At 42.4% G+C, this 23,618-nt stretch overlaps 1 protein-coding gene across 8 annotated transcripts in view; it reads left to right on the top strand.

Annotated features, from left to right (window-relative positions):
• The first annotated feature begins 434 nt into the window (after window positions 1-434).
• Window positions 435-23,618, top strand: part of chd6 (chromodomain helicase DNA binding protein 6) — a 75,744-nt gene continuing 52,560 nt past the window's right edge. For 5 of the 8 annotated variants that reach the window (XM_046385034.1, XM_046385033.1, XM_046385032.1 and 2 more), the window contains exons 1-2: window positions 1,514-1,698; window positions 17,331-17,380. In XM_046385034.1, the coding sequence (XP_046240990.1) occupies window positions 17,351-17,380 (30 nt within the window). In that variant the 5' untranslated portion in view covers window positions 1,514-1,698; window positions 17,331-17,350. The other 3 variants (XM_046385027.1, XM_046385029.1, XM_046385028.1) reach the window with 3 other exon arrangements.

Here is a 23,618-nt window from a genome sequence, read left to right as displayed (position 1 = left end):
GTCAATGGGAAATAGAGCAGCTTTAAACATCAGTTTTTCACACATGGAGCGACCAATCTCTGTCAAAATAAATTACAGACAAGAACTGAAGTCCTGACACTAATTTGATTAATTTTGGGTGGTTGTCTACGGTCCTGTCCAGACCTGAACATCTGTCCTGAGTGATCCGATCACGAGGACAGCTTTAAGTGCAGGCCAGGAGGGCTGGAAGGGGGACATGTCAGGACTGAGACACACTGGACAAGAGACAACTGGATTTCAAAGAATTTTATGTCACAAAAATGTGCCTTTAACAGTTTGAATTCTTCCAAAAATAACAGGAGACAGTGACAAGAGGGTCGAGAAGAAAGCCCAGACTTCAGGTGAAGTTTGAAAAGGGAGACAAGTTGTGCGTCAACCCACCCACCCACCCACACACACACACACACACACACAAACAAAAACAAAACACGACAGCTTTAGCCCAAAAGACTCCTGAAAAAACAAGCGCACATTGCATCCAGAAACACCGCAGCCCGCGAACGTTTGGTCCAGCAAACAGACTGAACATCCGGGAAACGCAACCTGATCTGCAAAAGACGTGGAATGTCTCGTTTCTTTTCTTCCGCCCTTCAAACCCGGTAATGATGGAGGAGTAAAAAGCGACATGATTGGTGGATGCAGCCAGTGGAGGAGAAATGTAAACCCCTTCGTTTTGTTGCATCGGGGGGGTTGAAAGCCGAACGCTCCCCTCTTGTTTTTCCCTTTCCTTCAATGACAGCAGGAGCCAGCCGGGCCGTGCGGTGGGAAGCCTCCCCCAGTACGAGAAGGATTTCCCTGCAAGTCTGCGGTAAGGACAGCAACAGAACAACACGAGCGCCTAGAATAAACACCAGGCAATGTGCGTGAGGCTCGCATCAATGCGAATCATCGGGAAGGGAGGAAAAAAAGCACACAATACACAATGGTGTTGCCTGGGGCTGCCGCGATAGCTCTCAGACAAACCCGGGAGAGACTCGCTCGCTTTGCTTGCTTGACAGCTGCAGGGCCAATGGAAATATGCATGGGGCCAGCTGCGCTAGGCTGCAGCCAATGGAAAAATCTGAAATGCTGAGCTGCTACTGGATCTCAAATGGTAAGGTTAGGCTGGCTGCAGCAGCCACACCGCCGCCGCTGCTGCTAAACTTCCACCAAATGAAAAAAGCTTGTGTGTGTTTTGGCTGCTGCAGTGGCCATTTTAGGTAAGAGGCGCCCTTTAACTTTTGGATGCGGCTTGTGTTTGTGGGTACGTGTGAGCCGGGAGGAGATGTGAGTGGTGTCTAGACTGGATTTGACTGTGGTAGCAAAACAGTGCAGGACTCCGGCATCCAGACTGAATAAACTCCGCGGGGCTGGAAGCTTTATGTGGATTAAATAGATATTGCACGGAGTTCCACTCCTCCGACCTCCTCCTCCTCTTTCCATCCCTCCCCCTCCTCCTCCTCCTCTTCCCTCACCCCTCCCTCCTTCCTCTCCTCGCCTCACCTCCCCATCTCTCTCTCTCTCTCTCTCTCTCTCTCTCGTCTCTCTCCCCTCCCTCCCTTGCCTGCTAATTTTTTATGCATTTTTCTAAACTGTCATGGCGATTTTGTGTCCTTGGAAATAAAAAGCGCCAGTGTTTTTCGGGCTAACCGGGAGGATGTCTCGCCGGTGAGAGCGTGTGTCCGGTGTCCGGAACAGGTGAGCACTTCGCCGGGGAGGCTTTTTCAGTGGAGAGATGTCTCCGAGAAGGAGTTTTAGAGGCTTGTCCGCACGTGTAAGGAGAGGGCTGTTATAATGTTATTTACAACAGCGATGCAGTGACATTACAGCGCTAGCGGAGAAAGCTAGCTCGGTAGCAACGGGCGCTAACGTGAAATAGGACACAGTGTCTCATTGTCTCCGTAGGGGTGTGTTGCTTGTGTGTGTTTTTCATCTCAAGTCGCCGTTTTGCTCGCCGGGAACTTCTTTTTTCCCCCCCTCCAAGCTAGCTCTCCCAACTTGTGGCAATCCGGTGGCTTGCAACAATCCAAGCTAGCAGTGCGTTAGCCCCTGCGTCTGCTAGCCTTCGTTACAGCCAAAAGCCTCAAAGAGGTGTAAGCTAGGCTGCTAGCCCGTTAGCCCCTCGAAACATTTGTAGCTAAAGCAACCAGGTATGTGTGCGGACATGCAGTGAGTCATGAAGTCACAGCGTGTCCGTCTGTCCGCACACTTTCACCTGGCCAGGTGTAACGCCCCCTGGGAAACAGACAAAGGTTGTGCCAAGAGAAACCCCAGTCTGACTAATGGGTAATTGTTCTAATTGTGAATAAGAAATCAAACGCTGAATAGGTTATATTTAGACTCCAGGCTCAAGACCTTGTTTTTTTTCCATACCTGTCAGGATGATGTTTGGCTGGAAATTGTCCTCCACTGATTTTTTTCCACAAATCCTCTGTATTTGGCATGATCTCAAGTCTCTAATCTGCAGCTGGAGATGGGAATGTGTGGAGTTTTCATGCCTAATGTGGACGTTTGGGATGAGCTGAGAGGTTGCCGGTTCGATTCTCAGGTCTACCTGGGAGCTTCCAGGTCGACAGTGTTGCAGTGTTTGATCAGCAGGCGGCACGGTGACCCAGCAGTTAAACACTTCACAGCATGAAGCGCAGCGGCTTTGCTCCAGTCTTGTTTGCATGTTTGTCTTGTGTTGCTGCGTCTGTCCTCCCACAACAATAAGACGTCCAGCCGAGCCTATCTGGAGACTAATGAATGTGTCTGTCTGCCTGCCTGTTCGCTCATTGTGGTAGAGTTTTTACCAAGCGTTCGCAGAGCTGCTGCACTTTGACTCCATCATCAGAAGTTAGTCTGGCCGAGCAACAAAGAAAAAACTACTTTTGCCTCCCTTTCAGCTGAGACAGTCAAAAGCACGGGTGGAGGCAGCAGTGCACATTTCTGTAATAGCACAGAAGGTTAGTTATACTGTATCACATTAATTAAAAAATAATAATTAAAGCAGTCATTTGCAGTGTCATGTTGATGCTGAAGGATAAATACACGGTGGGATGTGTTTTCAGCTGCTGTTTGTAGAGAAAACACTGAGATCATAGAACCAACAGAAAGTTAAATACCAGCAAGTGTTGACATTGAGTGTGTGACCTTTCTGCTACAACACACCTGGTAATTTATTTGGTCATAATAAGTGTGTTAACAATACTTGCTCATTTTTGTTTGACTAATTTGAGCACATAAAGTTCACAGCTGACTCTGTGTGCATTTCTAAAAACCTCTTGTGATAATTGAAGGGAGTAGAAGACCCTTTTTTGTTATTGTAGAGAAACGTTCACTTGTGACCACCGTGTGACACGTAACACGCGAAGCTTTCAACATCCACCTGTTGTGCAGAAATGCAAGGGAGGGCAGCGATGTTTGAGCACGTTCTCACCAAACTGCTTTGACATGTCTGCCCCATTTGGAGTAAGGTGGACGAGATCATATCCTTAAGTGATTAAAAACCACTTAATTAATAAGTCAGGACAGAAATTCATAAGCAGCGACACCTGGCCACTTTATTAGGTAGACCTGCACAGTTCAGTTCAGTCCAGTCCAATGCAAGACACAAATTCTCTATTTAGGAGGATTCTGATGGTCAGCTTTTTGATGTTAGTTATCGAGGTTGTTGTTAGTGCGTGACGTTGCACTTTTCCAGTACCAAACTACAGCCTTGATAATAAACTTGTAGTTAAATGAACATCTCTCTCTGACAGCCCCGCTCAACACTGATCATTGTTATCTTTGTAAAGGTGGAGTGTAACTTCAGTTGATAAATCACTCTTTGAAGTTACATGCATGATATTTCTGTGGTGAAATGAAAACTGATTCAGTGTCAGAGTGACAAAAGAAGTTATGGGATGTCGATATGTAGGGCTGAGCAGTAAGGTTTTTTGCAGCAAAAGCATGTTATAGTGGTTCACTCTAAAGATGCTTCACAGCGAGCGATAACCAGCAAAGTTCCATACTAAATTACTAAATAAATTCCATACTACCTACTAACTGCTATCAGTCAGATGTCATGAATGAAGAATGACACTGCCTATTAAACATCTCAAAGAGAAAATTCTTTGGAATTGCCAGTCTTCTTCTTCCTCCTCTTCCTACCATGAAATCTACCTTCCCATGCATGAAAATAAATCAGACTTTGCACAAAAGGTCCAGTCCCATGCTGGACTTCCTCAGCTGGCATTCCGGGCTAATAGACCTGATTGTGGCTTGAAAATTCATAAGAAATCAGCCGTATGTGTTAGGACTTTGCAGCTTTCACCAAAAAGTCGGCCCAGCTGAGCGGAAATGTTCAGATGCTTTGAGCCGGCAGGACTTGTTAAGTTTGTCGCTGTGTTTTTCTCATAAACTGTAGAAGTAATTAAAGCATCCGCTCCTACTGTTTTTATTCAGTTGACACCAAGCTTGTTGCATCTTCAGACTGTCCTCCGCAGATGATCCAGACAGATTTTTGAATGATGGAAAATTTGCCACGGTGCATCAAAATGTTTGACTGTAAACAGACACTCCAACTCTGTGCTAATTAAATCACCAATCTTCATGAAAGAAAAAAAACAAAACAAACTTTGATAGTATCATAGATGAAGTTTGGTACACTTAAAAATATTTTTGACAATATTTTGAATTCCATCCTCAAGTAAACTGTTGCAGTCAATGGGAAATAGAATATCATCAGTTTCAGTTTGGAGCGATTCATCTTTGTAAAAATTACAGACATCTCCAATTCATTCTCTTAATTTTTCCTTAATAACTGGAATTGTGGCACTAGTTTGAAATTTGTCTTTATGCACAGCCCTGGTGATTGTCTAAGTCACAATGTGAAGTCACCTGTGAGTCTTCTCTTGGCAGGTGTATGAACAGGTTCATGACTTGTCCTTGGTGTCAGGGGTTGTGGGTTTGAGTCCTAATTTATACACAGCTATGTGTTGTGCTGGGGACCCCTGCCTTGCAAATTTCGCCAGATTGGATTAGAGGAAGTTGATTCGATGGAATTATTGAATTTGAGAAATTTTAAATAATTATGGTCTGAGTTGTTCCGCCTATGGATCACTCATGTATTTGTCATAATTACACATGAAGCCACCTTATAAGTCCTGCCAGCCCACAGCTCTGTTCTGGGCAGCTCAGCGTGATCACAGTGGTGAGTTCAAGACCCCATGGACATCTTTTTTCTACTCGGGGAGTGCACTGTGTGGATTACCTGGACTTGAAGGTTTAATAACTTTGGGCTGGACAGTTCATACATTCAGTGTCTGATAAGTTATGATTCCATATATGTATATATAGATATCTATATGTATATATAGATATCTATATCTATATATACATATAGATAGATGTATGTATCATGATTTTATTTTAGAGATGCACAGAATTTATCAGACCAATATTTTAGCGTCTTTATAATGGGAAATTTCATATTAATACAGTTTTTACAATTGCATTACATGCTCAAAGACAAAGGAAAAAGTCTGCAAGTCTTTTTTAAGAACCAAAAATATGACTCTACCTGTTGTATTATCTGCAACTGCCAGTAAGAAGCAGGAAATGAATGATTATTGGTTGAAAAAAACACGCATCATGCTAAAATGTGAGTAAAAGCATACATACATAACAAGTTCTTGTTATGTAAAAATCAGTCGCCTTTTTGAGAATCAGTACAGCATCATGAAACGCCATGATACCCCAGTGTACCAGTACTTTGTTACTCCTCTTGTATTGACTGTTTTAGATGAACTTCATTTTGTAAGCAGTACACACCAAAAGCCTGCTCTGAAGATGAGGTGGAGAAAATGCGATTACATAATGATGAATGTCCTAACTTTCCACCTTATATATTGATGTATCTAATCCAAACCAATAAGTGGAGACATGATACCGTCAAAGGGCTTTTGGTTCTCAGGCTGCCTTCCCCGATCAAACTGTAACACAAGCCTTTATTGATGGCTTATCACTTAATCAAAGTGTAAATCAACCAGAAAATTGAATAACTGCACTAGTTTGTCTGAAATCCCCGTAATCACCGACTGAGTGATGGAGTCCTTCCAAACAAAGCGACAACAGATTATATAAGATTAATAACATTCAGAAATATGTAGTGTAAAGTAGAGGTGGGCGATCTGGCCAGAAATACCACCACCATCGACTCTCAGTCCAGTATAAGATATTGCAATTGCCCTGCTGTTGAAAACTGGGCTATACCCACTTAATCAGTATTAGTCCTTCACTTTGGTGTCGTAGGGACAATAGGAGGGCCTTGCTTCAAGTACCTCTGGTCTTGGCCGACTGTCCACGGCTTTATTGACAAAGCAGATGCAGTCAAATGATATGTGTTATAATCTTGTCTACGTGGCCCACAGACACCACAAACTCTGTCAGTAAAAATGTTTTTAATACATTCACCCTGGCAAAGCATCATTACATGCTCTTTAATATATTATCCCATTATTTTTCCTGGTGTTTTATGTTTTTGTCATGCTATTGTTTTCATATTTAGCGACGCGTTGTATGCGAGTCATAATTTTGTTATGGCGACAGCTCTGCTGTGCTGTGGACCCCTTAAAGATGGATCTCGAGCTCTTCAGAGCTGTAAGAGCAGGTGAATGCATGCAGGTTCCCGTAAACTCACAGCATCGTTTATTCTCTCGTGGACACCATCCTTTCATTACAGGGTCGCAGGTTGGTGTACAGATGTTGGTTGAGCCACTCTGAAGAAGTTTAATTCTGTAAAATGACACACAGTTCACACAGCAGGTTTCACCTGGCCAGATATGAAGTTTTCTTGGAAAACCAGAGGGGGAAAAACACACACACACACACTCAGCGCTGTTTGCGTGACAGCTTTTCACTTTCAGTTTGTCACTCCTGTGGGTGGAGATGAAATTTGTTTAAAGCAGATGGGGTGAGTCTCAGCTTAGCTTCAGCCCTCCTCTTGTTTTGTGCTTTAGGCTGAGAATGCAGCTTTACGTTTACATGAAAAGTCCAGATGCAGCAGTTTGTGTTATGCTGATGATGTGTTGTTGGTGGAAAAATGCCACGTGTGGCCCTGTTATAAAAGCTGTTGATTACCAGTGGAGGTTGAATAGGTGTTTACTTAAGTTTCATCATTACGCAACTAAATAAGAAGAATCATTGTGTGAATGTGAAGTGTGTTGCATGTGCTTGATGATTTAACTTGTTCAGTAAATGTGGCAAATGAAGGAAGCTAACAGAGCAGGTCTCCAACTGTCAATCATTTTCACTGCTGATGAATCTTAATTCGTCAGTTAGTTTTTTGGTTCATAAAATGTCATAAAATGGTGAAAACGTTTCCAAGGTGTCGTCTTCAGGTGTTTTGTTTTGTCCTCAACCCGAAGAAATTCAGCTTCAGGGCTTATGAAAGCAGAACATAAGAGAAGTTGGAGATTTTTTCTTCAACTCAGAACAACTAATCAATAATCAAAATAGTTGGTGATTAATTTAACAATTGCCAACTAGTTGATCGTTCTGCGTTTTTGGTGCCTTCGTTTTATGATCAACCACTTCATCCCCAAAATCTATAAAGGGAAGCGGTGCTGAAATGATTAGTTCAATAACTGATTGACATGTAGGGGCCCTACATGTCAATCTCCCATAAGATTACTTTGTGAAAGAACATTTGATCCATTTGTTCCGATAAGATTTTGAACTATAGAAGAGCCGCATGATTAAAGTAGTAGTCCAGTGTTATCCCCACTCAGGTCAGGAGTGGGACACAAAGGAAGTTGGCGTGTCAGCTGGCGGGGGTCCCTACAGTGTGGGATGTATGTAAAAGATCCTGGTAATTGTATACCTGGGAATGTGTTTGGCTTCATGTGCCACTGAGCAGCTTTCATATGAATGGGATCCCGCCTCCGGTGCTCTATCAGGTTTTCCCTTAATACATCTGTGGGAAATCATGGCACTTTTTGTACTCTAAATGAACATTTTGTTAGTAGTATGGAGGTCTTCAGTGTACCAAGACCCCTTTTTTTGTCACAGGGCCCCATGTCTGATAAGAATTGTACTTTTAGATGTTTTACTACAGAAAGCGTATGGAAGTAGTAGTGAAAAGAAATTATTCCCCTTCTTGCCGAGGACCCCCTGGAACCTGCTAAAGGAGCCCAGACCCCACTTTGAAGACGGAAAAACTAAAAAACTGACTCGGGCGAATGGTTTCCGTGTGATGATTTGGTTTAGCGAGTGGAAAAAGCTGGATGACTGAGTTGTGACCTTAAATATAGCACACAATAGTCTAAATATGTCAATGTCACAGAAGCAGCAGACGAGGTCAGCTGGATGCTCGGCATGAGGAAAGGAGGAAAAACGTGTCGGCGCCAGGCAGGAGATGCTGCGGAGGTTGGGATTAGGAGGTGATTAGTGATTAATCTAATTAATATGAGAAGTCTGAGTGTGTTGTAGCCCAAGCGGCCAGTGACAACGCTGTCTGCTCCTTTGTTTGTTCCCTCATGGGAGCGTCGTAGAGCCAGAAGAGCAGGGATGGAGCGAGGAGCAGCCGCGTTCCATTTAAAGATGCACTCCCCTCTTTTTCTGAAAACACACACACGCACACACACACGTTTGGGAATAATGGGGCTGAATTTGGTTCCGATTTAGCACAGCCGTCCCTCAGATGAGTGGACTCCCGATGATTTTTCCGACGCAGCGACCGTCAAGGCTCTTCTGCTCTTTTGTGCAAGGGCAGGTGGCTGAGCGAAGGGAATAAGGTCATTGAAAAGAGAACGTGTGTCTCCACCGAGACGGCCAAGAAGGATTTCTGTCTGTCGCTGCTTAGCACAGTCTGCTGTGGCGCCCACTTTCACAGGTGACAAAAACACGTCCCAGAAGCTATTTATTTCTCAAAGAGGTTTCACTAGCAACGGAGAAACTGCACATAAACAAAGAGTGCATTTAACAGTGTTTTATCTAAAATAGTCTGTTCCTTTTAAAGATATTTTCACTATTGATAAATCCAATGACATTTCAAACATCCTGTCAAAACAATTAAGATCCTGTGAAAATTTGAAACATTTTTTGCGTGTGTGTGGCTGCTGAGTTTTCCTGCTGAGATGAGTTTAGCTTTCAGACGTGGTCTTCCTTGTAGACATGCGCTGTTTGTTTATTTATGTGTTTGTATGTGAGATCTGCCACATAAGGCTGCAAAATGAGTGAGCAGCAGACAGTTGTTTCATTTCTGCAGACGGCGTCCTCTCGCATCAATATTCATGGGTGACAGGTGTGTTGGGATAAAACAGCTTGGCTCACATTTTTCTGTGCGTCTTTGTCCGTCTTTCTCACTTAGATTTAAATCATATTGTGGAGTCTTTTGGACTGGAACAGTGAGTCCACGCGCCTTTTATCTCGTTATTTTCCTTTTCTTAAGAGGCCACATGAGCATTTCAGTGTGTTTTACCCTTACGGCATTAAGGCTGTCAGTGTTGTGCTCTCATTTGTGACGTCAGTGAGAAAGTTTGTTTGGCAAGCAGTGGGGAATGACAAACAGGAAGTAGCTCTCGCAGTAGCAACGGCAATTTCATGACGTCCAACGCAAAATGAGACAAATGCAGATTGTGATGCGACGTCTCCTGTTTGATGTTGCCTGGTTGCTGTGATGTCACTTGGTTGGTTTCGTTTCGCTGTGTCCCTCCTGTACATGCGGATGACCTGCTGCTGAAAACTTAATCCTGGCTGATTTTTTTTTTTTTTTTTTTGTAATTTCAAAATTAAGGAATGAATATGTTTTTTAAGTAACAAAAGATTTTTTGGTGTTCCTAGTCAGCCTGTAAAATTATGGAGGGAAACTCTGCGTGAGACTTTGTCATTTTCAAAGGTCATTTTATGGCATTTAAACTTTGTGGATTGCTCGCCTTAAACATGGACTGACAGTAAAGATGAGGGTAAAAGGTGCTGACATGCTGTAAGGCTGCACAGTTGAATCCAAAATTGTATTTTCTGCAAACAAAATGCATCCAAACTGAGGATAATGAAGAGGTTTTTATGTAGAACCTCTGCAGTCCCTGGAAGCGGTTGAGATTCCTGCAGTGTTAATTCAATATTTGTGTTTATTGTCTCTGTAGACAAAAATACAGCAACAAAATTCTCACATTGAGTTATTGTCATTCACAGATCTGATTTCTTTTAATTTACATATTTAAAGTCGTTGAACAGAGGCACAGCTCTGGAGAACAAACTGGTACCGTGTCTGTTTCTCACTTGTTTGGCGGCCTTTATTCAATCTTACATCCTCTGTCCAATATCAGATCTTACATCATGTACCCGATCTCCCCCGGGATCGATAAAGTAGTCTGATTCTCATTCTGACTTGGTGTTAAGCAAATATTAATTTGCAGCACTCAACAGGTGTACAGTTTTGACATTATTTTTCATTGACCCCGCAGAAAACAAATGGACCTGTTGACCTTGTTCCACACACTCCTGGTCTTTCACACCTGGACAGTAGACAACAAGGCTCAGGACAGACAGAGGCACACATTATTACTTACATATTGGATGTGTTAGCATTAAGGACTTGCCTACTAGCCAGTTTCTCCAGTGTATGAGCAAATGCTGGAATACAGATTGTCGAGATGAGGAGGGATAAACCTTGGCCAACAAGCTAATATAAAATGAATACAGAAATGCAGCAGTGGCAGATCAATAGCAAAACTAATTCAGGATAATACCTGTTAACGTGAAATAGATTTGTGGCTGAGTTCGTTCGTACCGTTCATATACACAGTGCTTGATTGACAAATTGCACACAGTCACTTAGTGTCTCTATGGCAACAGGAGGTGAAGTGATGGGGGTGTGATGCTGTATTGTCCTGTTGTGATGCTGCTTTACTCTCCATCTGTGTTCATTTTCACTCCGTGCCCTCAGCATGATGCATCCTCTCACGTGACAGACGTAACGCATCACGCAGGCCCCGCCCCCTCCCGCGGGTGTTAGTGTTTGCGGGCCTCAGGATGTGGAGTGTCTCAACATGTCCCAAAAGCTTTTAACCCATCGAACTGCTTGTTTTAGTCACCATATATGCGGTTGCTGCTGTGGTGTTTCTGCACTACATTTCCCAGAGTTCACCTGGGAGTTTGTCAGTACGGGTGGTTTGTGTGCACTGGTCTTACGGACAGGTGTGTATGAGAAAATTAACTGGCACAGTCGTCACAGGCAGACTGTCTTCTTCACTTGCAATAAAATCACTTCATGTACAGTGTTTGGTTTATGGATGAAGTGTGACACTTTTAAAGACGGCAGTTTGTGCAGATGCTGCAGTTACCATAAATGTTACAGGGAGACAGGTGGAGGAAGTGTCTGCTGCTGCGGAGCAGTTTTTATCGTCCATGTGTCGAGCAGCGAGAGGGCGATTGTGCTGAATGTCATGTACAAAATATGAGGAGCGCCTGTTCTTTCCGTGAAGTCAGTGAAAAGAATGTCACCTGTTATGAATCTGCTCCGGCGCTTTGGTGGAGAATCTGATGGGGACGGGAGAGCGAGTGGGAGGCGGTGGCATAGGAAAAGACTTTGGTCACATCGATTGTGCTTAAAGGTAATCCACGCTAACATAAAGGTGTCTGTAACTGGAGAAAAACTGATCAGCTGCCAGAAAGGCAGTAATAAAATCTCTAAAAGAGTCTCATATCTGCAGTGCCGCTCGTTAACCCCTCCCCCTCCTCGTTAGCAGGTGGACCATGGGCCACTAAACTAAAACCTCAGAGTACACGTCAAATACGTTTTTCCCATGAAAAATTTCTGTCTTTTCAGGTGGTTCTTATCACACTGATTTGCGGTTTTAATTAGTTATTTGATGCTGTGATTGACAGCTGAGTGCTGCTCCTGATTGGCTCAGAGGGTTGTATGGGCGGGAACTCGATACCATGGCTCCACCTCCCGATCATTACTGCACAGACTCTGGCTCCAGATGACGTCGTCAGAAGAACATGGCGGATGGCAGAACTTGTATCCGGGATATTTGGGCATTGTGGGGTAAAGTGGAGACTCGTCGGCCATCTTTATGTATGCCAGCGCTCCAAACTCACACTTAATGTGGTTTCAGTGTGATATGATAGTAACACGTGATGTTGATTGTGCCGGTCTCATTTTACCGACCTTAAATGTTTTTAGTTAATGCAGAGCATCAGTACCAACTCCCAGATTTCCATCCAGGGGATTTGTTTGTCTGAGACAGCACACACTGTTCCATAAGACAGAGGAAGAATTGTAAGATTGATTTAGTTGTCTGTGCTGCACCTGTTCTGTGCCCGTGTGATGTATGGAGTGTATTGTTTTCCAGTGAAGTACCTGAAAGAGCACCGTGTTCCTCTTAATGTTGTAGAGAATTTGTTAAAGCAACTTTGGCAGCAGCCAGTGAAACCAGATGTGTTTGGGTACTGCAAAAAGCACAGTGCATGAACAAAAACATTTTGGTTAAAATAATGTGAGTGGACGTACAAACTAGCTACACCTGTCAGCGTTGTGGTCGGAGGAATTCGATGCAGACAAATTCCAACATCCAGTGTCTGAATGTAGTACTCATGTAGGTCACATGCCTCGGGATCTGGTTTTATGTCTCACGTCCTTGTGGTCCAGATAGGAACATGTGACTCAATGCAGATTTCTGTTGCTCACTGATGAGAAAACATCAGTCCTGCATCACATGGAAGAGGGGAAAAGGCTGAATTGTAATTCTTTCAGCTGTGTTTCTGCTGCCTCAAACAAAAATCTGTGCAAATAAAATAATATTACAGCACCACAGGGACAATTGAGAAAAATATGATTTAGTATCTTTAATAAGCAAAGTAGCTTCGATTCTTATGAAATGCGGCCACTCTGTTAGCTACATGTAATCATAATAATGCTCAGTTTTGATCGATCCAGTCAGAGGTGATTTACCTTCACTAACTGAGGTTGTAGTTTGAGGTGGAGTTGAACATGGCACACATTTCAGCATAATGTAGTCCAGTTCAGCTCCACTGCAAACTACATCCTCAGTAATAATCAGGGAGTTAAAGTGAGTGTGTCTGCACCAAGCGCTGTGTATATGTATGTCATGGCGTGTTTCGTCCTGCAGTGATTCACCTTCGTTATGGGAGAAGCACGTGGAGATTCAGCATGACAGCATGAGAGAATTCACTGAGAGAATGTGACTGAAATAATTCAGTGATGGGGAAAAAAGTTCTTATCAAAATAGTTTCTGTTCAAAGTAATTTTTTCGAGTTTTAACACTTTGCCTCGTTCCAGCTTCTCAAGTACTCATGTGATATCAAACTGCATGGCTTTAGGACATTTTAACTCCTATTTTTCACTGCTTTATGACATTTTTTTCACATTGAACAGTTGAGAAAATATGCATCTTATTCTAAAATTTAAAAAAAATAATGAGAAATAAATAAATCAGAATAATGAATAAAATGAGAAATGATGGCAGCAAGCTTCAAAGTCAACATGTTCTTCCAAACGTTTCACAATAAAAGCCTTGTTGAAACGAAGGATTTCTGTCCGCTGTAACGCTGGAGGGCTTTTAATGTGAAACTGATACAGGAGATGTTGATTTGTATTAACAGCGTGTTGCAGGGCAAACGGAGTGCATCAAAACGAGGCTTCGTATCAAAGTACTGTAGCGTGTAACGTAAGGTTGGACAGCGTTGGAGTCGCACAACAGCACTGTGTGCACACCTCTCACCTGCAGTACATCACAGAGAACACACAAACGCCTGACAAACGCCAGTGCACTTGGTTTGCATGAAATTAAACTGGTTTAATATCCTGCACCTCACCAGCTCCAAACCCTGCTGAAGCTGAAGCCTGGTGAAATACTTTAAACTACTGTAACGTTAGTGGTATTTGCCTGTCGGGCAGAGAGGTGAGCGCTCAGTGGAGTTTCACTGGTTGAGAAGCCTTGTGGAACCAGTCGACGTCCTGACGAGACTCAGTAATGTGAGCGTGACACAGACGTTGTTATACACTTTGGTGCTGGAAGGATACTTTATTAAGTGTGTGCATGTGTAAATACACCCAGCAGAGGTGAGATCTGATTTCTCCCTGAGGAAGTTAACGCTTCAAAAAACATTTACTCTTTCATTTACCTGTGTTTGAGGTTTGGTTGGTGCTTTTTGTCCCTCGATGAAGGGTTTGTTTTCTGCTCTGTAAATATTGGTTCCCATAATCTGAAGTTCATTTGAATCAACCTGTGCTGTCTGTTGAATAATTTTCTGACTGTATGAGCTTTTGGATGCTGTGTCCTGTCTGTGGCTCTGAGGTGTGCAGGTGGTGCAGGTTGGTGTAGACAGGTGTAGACAGGTGTGGGAGTGTAGCAGCTAAATTACTGGTCTAAGAAGGGGAACCTGCCAAACTAGACAAGTGTGATGGATGTTACTCAGATGTTTGTTGTTAACCAGATTGTAAGTGTCCTGTTTCTCTTTTACACCTGGCTAATGAGTCTGTTTTTGTAGACTTTGAGTCGTTGAGTGCACATTATGTGATGATGATGATGCAGGAATGCTCTGTATGAATTTTTGTCAGATGATACCAATAACTGATAATTACCTGCTTGTCATCGCTGATACCAGTCAGATAACCAATCATTTTCATTGATCATTTTTGTTCTTTATTAAGGAGTTCATAAACTGTAGTTAAGGCACACCTGAGAGAGGCTGAAGCTGAAATTATACTTTGTGTCCGCGAGTACACAGGAGTCTTCAGGGCCCGGTTTTTCAAAAGTAATCCGCTCAGGTTTTGGGTAACGGATTGGATCAAATCTTGAAAATGGGTTTTTCAAAAGAAAAAACGGATTACGTAATAGGATCAGATCACGTAATCCAATCTTGGTTTTGATCCGGATCAAAGCTTTAGTTTGGGCTTTTTAGAACCTTTTAGTAGGATTGGGATCACTTTGATTCAAAAACTCTGGTTTATACTGATCCCATCAGAAGGGTGGATTCAGCACTACTGAATCAGGCCCAAAATATAATGTATCAAATAATACTGTATTTGAATCATGCAGTATAGCCTACAAGAAGTTGAAGTTTTAATTTGATTTGTTCATCCATCAGGCTACAGTGATTAGGTAGGCTATAACGTATTCAGCCTTTCAGTACAGGCCTGCAGCAAAGTAGAAAGAGTTTGGCCTCATAAACTAATCCCCCAAACAGCTGTCAATATTGACCACAAATAATATATTTAATTCTGTCATTAATTAATGTGTATTCAGCACAATCAGAGATATTTTTGTTTTGTTTTTAGATTATTTTTTAATGATGCCTGCAGTGATAAAACAGAATAACAAAGCAATGGCATCACTGGTTTTTGAAATCCAAAACAAATCCGAATCAGAAATAGTGTCTAACTGTTGTGTCCCTTGTTGCACGTCCTGTTTGCTTGTTCTGGCAGAATGCAGGAGTCTGTAGTTCTACATTGTGATTTCCTATCCTATCTGAGCGCTGGATATCCAGATTTGGTGTTCCTGAAAAGTTTCTATCTGGATCAGATTGATCCAATCCGATGTTGCTTTGAAAATCAGGCTCAAAAGTAAAATGGATTACGTGATCATGGACAGCAGAAAAAAGGTTTACCAAATCTTGATCAAACCTTTTGAAAAACCGGGTCCAGAAGATGCACATGTGTGGACATTATTGCGACCTGTCCTTGTGTCCTTGTGCGAAGTGGAGACACGTCGTCCATCTCTGTATTTGTCACTGGTCCATCTTAGTTTTTTCCCGTTTTAGCAATCGGTTACAGATCCCCTGCTGAATGCATCCATTTCACCTGAAATGTGATGTTTTATGAGAACCATGCAACTTTCATAAACACAGGGAAACAAAAGACACATCGATATACTTTGATAAGGAAGATAAAAATAGTTAAAATCCACATCCTAACCCTGCGTGTTAACACCACGCACCACAAGGACTTTTATTATTTTATAATTATTGTGTTTCGTCACAGTCTGAAACAAACCCCAGCAATCTTCAGTGAAAGTCAAAGTGGCAGCCACTGCAGAATGGCTCTCTGCTTTAGTGTTAGTAACAGTTCATTCTGGACCTGTTCTGAAAAACTCACTGCAGTATGCTGGTAGTATCTCACCAGCATGTTGTCCTGCCAGTAGACCTTACCTTGGCATTCCTAATAATATTACTATACTTTAAAAAATGAGATTGATTCAAAGTCTGTACAGCTGTGGGTGTCAGCTCTGTCCAGTGAGCAATGAGCACATAACTGTTTAAGTGAAAATATGCCATTTCAGTGTTGAATCACAAACTGAACTTGTGCTCTGTTGCCAATTCATTAAAACGGCTTCAGTTGTTTTATTTATTCACTTCTTTTTGTGGATGGTTTCCAGCACGCTGAGATGTGTGCACGCGAAGTCGACTGTGTATTCCTGCCTTGGTTGTTTCGAGATCTGCTTGTCAGATTCCCATTGTGCCCTGTTGATGGAAAGATGTTTGAAGACTGCTTCCGTCCTCAGTTTCCTGTTTCGGGATGGGAATCAGAAACAGACCAGTAATGTGCTTACTGACAACTTTGTTTTAAATGTGGATTAGTTCAGGGTTAAGGGCAACACAGAAGTTCAGTCAAATGCAAATTTGCTAAGGTAAACACAGCAAACATTGGTGGGCTTGAGTTAAAAAACTGGACCTTGTCAACACCACGGTGGATACATCTGAAAATGCATTTTCTGTGCATAAAACATTACTCTTGTTTTTTTTTTTGTTTTTTTTTTTAAAAAAAGAAACATAGAAATATGAAGACATGACATTTCAGGGTAACTTATGTCATTTAAATGTGTCCTGTAGCAGCTGAGCTTAAACTTAAAGCCACTGGGGGGCTGCACAGACAGGCTGATAACACAGGCTGCAGCACTGCTCAGCAGAGAAACAGTGTGAAATCTATATTAATAGATAAATAGAATTCATAACCAGTGTCCATAAATCTCCATGCAGCCAAACATTTCACTGATACAACATTCACTAATTCACTAGCATAGCATCAAGAAACCACTTGTGCTCCTCCATCCAGCAACACCTGTCCCCTGAGTGGAAGTTCCCACCTGTGCTGTAAGGGAGCCAAAACACAAAGGTGACACCTGCTGGACAACATGCTTTTCTACATACAGAAGACTTCTACAAATGTCTCCTACATGGACATTAATAGAATAATAATTGTTAGTATCTGTGCTGCAGACTAGCGAGGGCAGCAGCATTTAAATAACTGGTCCTCTAATCGCACACGTCCCTTTTTAAATGGCATTAAAAGTTTTTGTTCTGTGTGCATTTCTTGAACTAATGATGTCCTTCTGTGTTAACAGATGCAGTGACGGGATAGAAGATGAAAATACACAAGAAGGACAAGCAGCAGGTTTGTGTACACACACGCACACATTAGAAAAGTAGGTCATTTATTAAAGTCTTTGTACGGAGCAGCTTTGATTCAAGACCAAAACATGACAAGAACTTTAATGTAGTTTCAACGCTGCTCATCTCTTCAGCCAGATGCTGACGTGTCCCCACACAGTATGCCTCTTGGTATAAATCCCAACATGTAATACGGTGGATTCAATGATAAATCAACCTCCCAAATGAGTTTTATCTCACTTTAAACATTCTTCCAAAGTTTTGGACAGTCTGAGAAAAGATGTGCACGCGTTCCCCAGCCTCTCCAGCATTTTGGTGAGGACCCTCCAGGAAGCCCAGACACCATTCGAGGGCTCCTAAAATACCCAACCTTTACTCTCCAGTCAGACTCCTTCCATGTTGTGAAAGTGACTTTCCTCCCATTAAGCCAGCTGGGGCGCTGACAGGAGGCAGCAGTTTTGACAGCTGGAGTTTTACTGTACTGCAGGGTGGAGTGAGAGTTAATTTGTCTTCCACTGATTCACAGAGTTCTGCACTTTTACTACCTGATTCTGACAGGAGTTTAAAACAAAATAAACCCCCCCCAAAAATAAATTAAGCATGGCAGAAAGTCTCAGGATGTGAGGATGTGGACGCCAGGTTAAAAGAAATACTGCTGTCATTGTTTACATTCTGATGTCTTTTCTTTGTTGGATTATGTGCTGCTCTTCCTTCTGGGCTTTGCCTCACACAAATTATTTGCTCTTGTGCCTTTGAAACTCCCCCTTAAACATGTGGTATTTTATAGTACTGAAGTGCTACTTTGTCTTTGGTCATCTGTTGTGAACACGCACTTCAAAATATCAACATATACAATCTGTCCTGTGTTGGGGAAAGGGAGTTTTCATGGAAGACTGTGCTGTGGTTTTAGATCCCTTCGGTAGTGCTAACTGCATCGTAATCTGGTGGTTTGTTTCCAGATGGGGCTTCCTGCAGCACAGGAAGTATACTTGTTTTCACTTCTAACAAAACACTCCTCACTTCTCTCCACATTTCTCAAACGGAGTGGAGGAGAAGATCAACACACCGATGGGACAGCTTAGCTTTACTGCTAATGTACAGTAAGGTTTTCAGCTGTTTGGGGCAAATAAACACAAACGATCTCTTGGTCAAACTCGGTGTGTTCAATGCAAACACTCGCTTTTGCTTTTTCTGAACACAAGCACAGTTTGAGTTGTTTTTTTTAAGGAGAAACGTGGTTGATTGTAAAGTCTCATTCCGAGGTTGTCGCATATCAGCACTTTGGGCTGGTGATGCACGACATCCATGAATTTCTGCGATTTATCAGCAACATCAAAATGTTGGTTTCCAGGGGACCTCTAACCTTCGTCCTCTTGGTTTCTCAGAATTTTTCTGCTCTGGGTATTTTGGTATTCCTTGCTGCATTTCCGTGATGGCTTAACTGTTTGTAATATTTATGCTGAGCAGAGTGATGAGTCAGAGTTCTGTCAGTGTGAGGTGATTCTGTAGTCTCTCAGCTGAGCGTGAGGCCTCCACACTGCAGAGACAAGCGGGTTAGCACGGTCATACCAGGAAAACACTGACTTCTTATCATCATTATTTGGTGCTTTTACAGTCGATACTTAGATGTTTGATTTTTGATCATTTCATGTTTCCTGCTGTGGTATTTACTCACAAAGAAAGCAAGCAAACAAAGAAATAAACTTGAACACTGACTGTTTCTTATCAACATGGTTCTAGTCAAATAGGAATATTCTAATATATAGAAGAAAAACAAAATATATGATAACAATAATAAAAGCAAGAGTAACATGAGGGAGGTTTTGTAAAGACGAGAATAAAACCCATCCAAACCCAGGATGTTTTTCTTATACACAATCAGACTTAACAAACGGGACATTTGCACAAATGGATCACATGATTTGGCTTTGCTGCTTGTGACAGCTGAGATTGTACAAGAATTGAATGCATTGAAATTTGAATGCCCTGAAAGTTCAGTGTGCTGATGAGTTGGGTCATAACCCTCTGAGAGCTGGTGCTCCTCTCGGCTCAGCAGGGTGACGCAGAGCATGAAAAGAGGCCACTCTAAATATCAAACTGCAGCAATAGTGAAGAAGTTTCTGGACGAATGCATTGAGCGTCTGGTTGTCTGTGATTCTGCCGTACCTGCTGAGTTGTGCCAACATGTGTGCACTGAGTACTATGGAGAAAAGAGAAAGAAAAGAGAACCAAGCGTTGGCACAGTGGAGCTTTGAGTGAACTTCAGCCTCACGAGCTGCCAGCTGTGACTCTTGTTAAATCAGATTCCTGTTGCTAAAACTGGTTTAGGGTGATGCCATCATCTTTATTTAGATATGTTTTCTCACTGGACCCATGTTGTAGTTGGTGTATTGCTGTCGGTTGCTGCATTTTTAATTAGTGTACATATTTGACTCGGGTAGAATAATTTATAGAAGCTTGAAAAGGATGAGCTCAAATCAATAACATATCAAGTAAAGTGAGTTGTTATGAGCTTGTACTTGTACTGAACATTTCCTCAATCACATGAGATGTATTGTCCCAGCAGGGCGAAGTTTGGCTGTGATCACCTTTTAAACCATTAAGTGCTGCGTTAAAACATGCTGTTAAAGGCGATGAGATTGTCACTGATGCAGTGTGTCTGTTATCTTGTCTACATTTCAAGAGGCTGCCAAGTTAGCCGGTTATCTGCCTGCCACATCAGCTTGATAACGTCATCGCTGGTGTCTGTCTGGAAATGTTTAGAGAACGCTGTATGTGAAAAGAATGATGGCAAACGGAAGACGGGGATGTTAAGATCTTCTCCTGGTGTAAACAAAGCATTGCTATGATGGTAGGTTGTTCAGAAGGAGATAACAGTAACTGTTTTTAGGCTGTGTGATAAGCTGGTGGGTCTCTTTGGACCAGCGAAAGCCCTCTGTTGGTGTGTTCATTTCTTCTCGGTGTTGACTTTGTTTGTCAATTCTGTTTGAGAAGTTGACATGTTTTCTTGACTTCTGGTCATGTCTGCGACACTTCCTGGGCTGTGGTTGAAATGGTTGGACTGTACAGTAATTTGTGTCAGCTGTGTCATGCTGTGCAGGTCTGAGGGAAATGTACTATGGAAATAATGCTGAATATCGTTCATGCAGATCAGATGCATCATTTGAATGCTGTTTTTTTTGCCCTTTTTTTTTTAAAAGGCTCAAGAATGTTATTGGTGTTTTGCATGTAGTTTTTTTTTCCAATAAATAGAACAATAGTTTCTTTTTGAACAGGCTGTGCAGTCCACTTTGCTGTCGGTCTGCACAAAAGACGGACAAAGAGTCGTGTGCTCAGACGAGTTTGTGGTGACAATGCGACACCTGCTTCCAAGAAGGTAAAGTGGATTGTGGGTACATTCAGCATCCTTCAAACATCTCTGTGCCGATGCCTTTGAGGGATCCTGGACATCTGAACAGTTCTTCAGTGTCATTGGATGACGTAGCATCCTTGAAATTCAGCTGTTCGACGAACTCAAAGTGTCTGTCCATCAGTCCAGAAGCGCAAAGATTCGCAGTTTACGGTGATTTGAAACTGAGAAAAGCTGCACGTGCTTACGTTTTAGAAGGACGAACTTTCCCTGATGATTCACTTCAACATTTAATCCATTATTTATAACAATTTATTTTATGTTGTTTGACACATTCATTAATCCACTGAATCAGCACTGAACATAAAGGCTCTAAAGATGCTGTCTGATGTTCTGTACACTGAAACATGAATTTATTTTTTCCTCCAATATTTTTTTTTTTCCCACCACAAGTCATGAATCAGCGCAGCGTGAAACTGGGTTGTCTGCACTTCAAGGTAAAGCAGAGAAAAGACTGAATTCTTTTCTGTCTGAGGCCTACATTCAGTCACTTTGATCATCTCTTCGTACTCACCCAAACAGCTGAAACGTCCGTCTGCAGCACTCTCCCCCCTCCTCTTCCTCTTCGTCTTCACATTTTTTACGCCTTCGCGCCGGTGACAGCCGTGGCCTGAGGCGTTGTGTCTGGGTTGTCCTTCCGTCCCTTTCTCTTGAATGCAATATCTCACGAACGCCTTGAGGGAATTCCTTCAAATTTGGCACAAACATCCACTGAGACTCAAAGATGAGCTGATTAGAATTTGGTGGTCAAAGGGACCTTCTCACACAGAAGAGAGGGTGAAATGATGAAGGGGTGACATTTTCTATCCAGAAGGTCAAAAGGACGCTAATCTTGGATGAGCACCTTGAAACTGTGCTGACTGCATTGAACTCGTGCAGCTGGGTTGAACATGTGTGTGAAGCCTCCATGTTCTGTAGCTTCTTTTCAGCAACATCCACACTTGAAGCTTTGTAGTCCATCACAAGCTCATTTGTTTGGGTAATGCTGAGCTTCAGGTGACAAAGCTCTCAGTCGGACCGTTTTCTGTTTTCTTACGTTAATACTATAGTCTAAATTTAATCTAGTTTAAGTTTAAACCTGTTTAAACGTTAAGAAAATTAGCCGTCAGAAACATCCCTAACAGGTGTAAAAGGCTCATGTATGCATTATGCTGAGCTTGTTGTATCTCACTTCAAGTTAATGCAAAATTCCCACAGTGGAGTCTCCATTTGTATTCTGTGTGTATCTCTGCTAAACAGGATTGTCACAATTACTGATAAGCTTACACTGAATCATTATAGGAGCCTATAAACTTATTAAACAGACTAACAGACTGACTGTTAAATGTGACTGATCCACAACCTACAGCTTATTTCTTTTCTAATATCACTTTAAAAAACAAACTGAATAATAAATAAATGAATGAATAATAATAATGATCAGAAATAAGCAAAATTAGAATTTGCTAATAAATCCGAAGCACGCTGGTGTTTGTGTGTAGAGACTCCTCACTTATTGCAGTGGTGAGTAGCTATGGCCTCATGTTACCCACTCATAGATGAGTGGTGCACAGTGCATAAGGGCGTTAGCCTAGCATGAGTGTTAGCCACATTCTCTCATCCTGCTTTCTGTTTTAGCTGTGAAAGGAAGTGACAGCATTGATGAGACTGCAGTGCTCATGGTCCATATTCGTGACAGAGACACAGACACTGTGTGTGCGTGTGTGTGTGTGCGTGCGTGTTGCTTGTTTGTGAGGCAGTGTTATTGATTCATTGGCAGTGTGATTGCAGGCAGCCTCTCGGCTGCGTTGGGTCAGCTTCAGTGGGCTGGCAGAGCGTGCTACACTGCAGCATGTCACTGGCTGCTGAGCGTGTGTGTGTCTGAGATGTTTTTGTGTGAAGAGAGAGACTGCGTGTTAGTGTGCGCATCCATGTAAGCACATCGAGCCGTGAAGCATGTGAATATGTTTGTGTCAGTGTGTGTGTGTAGGGGTTTGTGTTTATGTGTGGCTGTTGTCACGTACGTGTATGTAGTCAGTCATGTAAGCACATTGAGCCATGCAGTGTCAGTGTGGGAGTGAGGCAGAAACTCTGTGTGTGTCTGTGTAGCCAGTCATGTAAGCACATTCAACCATGACGTGATGCCTCTATATGTGTGTGTGTGTGTGTGTGTGTGTGTGTGTGAGAGAGAGACCTGCAGTTGCGCCGTTGTTGTGGAGATGGATGGCGGCAGCTTGGGTCATTACTGAGGCTGAGTTAGCTTAGGGGCTAATTTTAGCTGCTAGGTTAGCAGTAACCGTGTCTACAGAGTCCATTTTTTTTTTTCTGTCCGAGGAGGCAAAGCAAGTGAACATGGAGCGAGGTGAGTGTGGATTTGTTTCCTGTGTTAAAGCCACTCTTTATAATGCATCATCTGAGGTGAAAGGGTTAATTGACATGTAAACATCAAAGTTCCGACCTGATGAGGATGTCTGTTAAAGGGTCATTGCATCCTGCTTTTAAGTTAGCTTTTCTTCTGCAGCCAGAATGAGTTGTTTTAGTCAGAGTTTTTGTTGCCTGGTAATTATTGTTTTATTACCTGGGATGATCTGTTGAAGTCCAACATATTTAAATCTTTCTACTCATAATGTCTGGTGTCAATAATTGCCTTGTGTTTTATGCACAGTCCAAATATTCAGCCAAAGCTGAAAAGTTGAACAGCTGGAGGTTCTGGAGGGAAGAAGAAACGTAAAGTTTCTGCTCTGATGCGGAGATGTTGACAAGCAGGAGGAGAACTCAGGAGGCATTTTTTTCCACTCCTTTGCGAGTAACATGATACAATAATTCTCTTTGCTTTCTGCATGGACACAAGCAC

Source organism: Scatophagus argus, chromosome 3 (genome assembly GCF_020382885.2).
Source record: "Scatophagus argus isolate fScaArg1 chromosome 3, fScaArg1.pri, whole genome shotgun sequence".
Taxonomy (NCBI): domain Eukaryota; kingdom Metazoa; phylum Chordata; class Actinopteri; family Scatophagidae; genus Scatophagus; species Scatophagus argus.
This window is presented reverse-complemented; position numbering and strand designations above follow the sequence as displayed.